This window comes from Uranotaenia lowii, chromosome 2 (assembly GCF_029784155.1).
Source record: "Uranotaenia lowii strain MFRU-FL chromosome 2, ASM2978415v1, whole genome shotgun sequence".
Classification (NCBI taxonomy): domain Eukaryota; kingdom Metazoa; phylum Arthropoda; class Insecta; order Diptera; family Culicidae; genus Uranotaenia; species Uranotaenia lowii.
Genome location: NC_073692.1, coordinates 410049567 through 410051361, shown reverse-complemented (window position 1 = coordinate 410051361; position 1795 = coordinate 410049567). Strand labels below are relative to the sequence as shown.

General features: G+C 45.0%; 1 protein-coding gene across 1 annotated transcript; it reads left to right on the top strand.

Annotated features, from left to right (window-relative positions):
- The first annotated feature begins 233 nt into the window (after window positions 1–233).
- LOC129743385 (uncharacterized) lies at window positions 234–1061 on the top strand. Its single transcript, XM_055735380.1, has 3 exons — window positions 234–273; window positions 341–743; window positions 883–1061. The coding sequence occupies exons 1-3, from the start codon at window positions 238–240 to the stop codon at window positions 1059–1061; spliced, it is 618 nt and encodes a 205-aa protein (XP_055591355.1). The 5' UTR covers window positions 234–237.
- Window positions 1062–1795: the final 734 nt, after the last annotated feature.

Below are 1795 nucleotides of genomic sequence, written 5' to 3'. Positions count from 1 at the left end.
ATAAAAAGCAAGCATACAAATTAGTGTGAAAGCAAGCTTGGTCCTCACCTGATGATGATACACTGTGGTTGGGAAAAATAAAACATAATAAAATAATTAATTTTATTACCAACACGTGCCGAAGAATGAACTTGTCTTCTTGTCATTTTGTCATTTGTCGAAAGCGAGATGCATCTTTTTCGCTTATAAAAGCTCATACTCCAGCATAATTAGATTAGTTGAAGTGCGTCCACCACAATGAGAAGGTTTTTGTATTTTCAGAACATTTTGCTGGTAGGTTTAATCATGTTAATCTATTGGAAAAATTTGATAGTCGATTATTTGGTTTTTATTTCAACAGCTGGCGGTTTCCATCTGCGCCATCGAATGGGACGGAAAAGCTTTCCGCAAGGCTGAGCGAGAGTGTTTCGAGCTGCTGGGAACACCGGAAAAGTTCCGGAAGCTTTTCACCAACCACGAGTATCCGGATCATCCGGAGGTGCATCGGATCGCTCGCTGCCTCGGCGTATTGACTGGATTTCTAAACGATAACAACGAGGTGGAGTGGGGTGGAGTGTTCGAGCTGTTTAGGAACTTTTACTCCGGAACATCGGAAAAACAGTACATAAAGGAACTTCAACAGTGCTTCGATCGGGAGGAAGTTTTCCGCACTCCGAATAAGGCTGAACAGGCTTACCGGATGTTCCTCTGTACGATGGACGATTACAGGAAGCTCTTTGGAGGGGATTCTTCAACCGGAATTTGTAAGCTTAAAGTTGGTGATTGTGGTTTTTTGAAAATTGAAACGGTTAAGAATGTTTCTTAAAAATTGTATGAAATAAATATTTAAAAAAAAAGTTGATGTGTCGATTACTTCTGGATTTTTCATCCCTTGATTGGAAGCTGTCAAATCGGTGCTGGAAAATTCTAGCAATCAATCCGTAGCGCCTAACGGCGCCCTCAAGCTCAACCGGAGGAATGTTTGGAAGAATAAATTCACCACTAATTGGCACGCGGGAAACAACGAAAATCAAGGGAAAAAGAAAGAGAAGGCGAAGAAAGTGCCAAGTGCTATGCATTGAGGAGAAAAATTACCCCCATGGAACATGCTTACATACTTACTTCAGGTACTACATCAGCAAATCGCATGGCGGACTCACTTGCCCGCGGCTTGTACAAGTAATCCACAAACATGCGTATGTACTGTTGTAACTACAACAACACACGGGCATATCGCGATTTGACAGGGCGTAAAATATCTCGGTCCAGGCCAGATTCAGCTCGTGCCTTTTGCCTGGTGCTGAAAGCCACGAGGTAAGCTCAATTAGCCTGGCTAGATATCCAGCAGACCAAATGGCTTTCCGAAGAGCAGCACAGCATCCGCGATTCGCGAGGCAGGGTCTCTCCAGAAAAGCGTGACTTAAACCACCAGTCGGGCTTAGCCGGGCCAATTGGAGAATTTGCGTGCTGAGCTCGGTCAGAGATTGGCTTGGCTGACTGAACAACTGCACTTTTGGCCCCGTTTTTATTCAACAATTTCTTGGAAGGCCACCGATCATCCCCCCATTCCTCTTGTGGTTTTTTTCTTGCGTAGGAAGGTTTGAATCAATCGATGGACCATGAACAATCGCATCTCGCAGCTGCCCAGCTGATAGACGCCTAGATGGGGCGCTCTTTCAACGTTCTATCTCTGACGCAGGCAGCCAGCCTGCCGGTTCAGCACAAGAATCTGGTTCTGGGACCTTCGCTCGACGTTCGTCGATTGGCGTAGGTATTTTACGCGCAAAACTAACGGTAATCCCGGGTAATCTACATA

Coding starts and splice junctions, on each gene's coding strand:
- LOC129743385 (XM_055735380.1), top strand. CDS start 238: ATGAGAAGGTTTTTGTATTTTCAGAACATTTTGCTG. Junction 274..340: donor ATTTTCAGAACATTTTGCTG/GTAGGTTTAATC, acceptor TTATTTCAACAG/CTGGCGGTTTCCATCTGCGC. Junction 744..882: donor GGATTCTTCAACCGGAATTT/GTAAGCTTAAAG, acceptor CTTGATTGGAAG/CTGTCAAATCGGTGCTGGAA.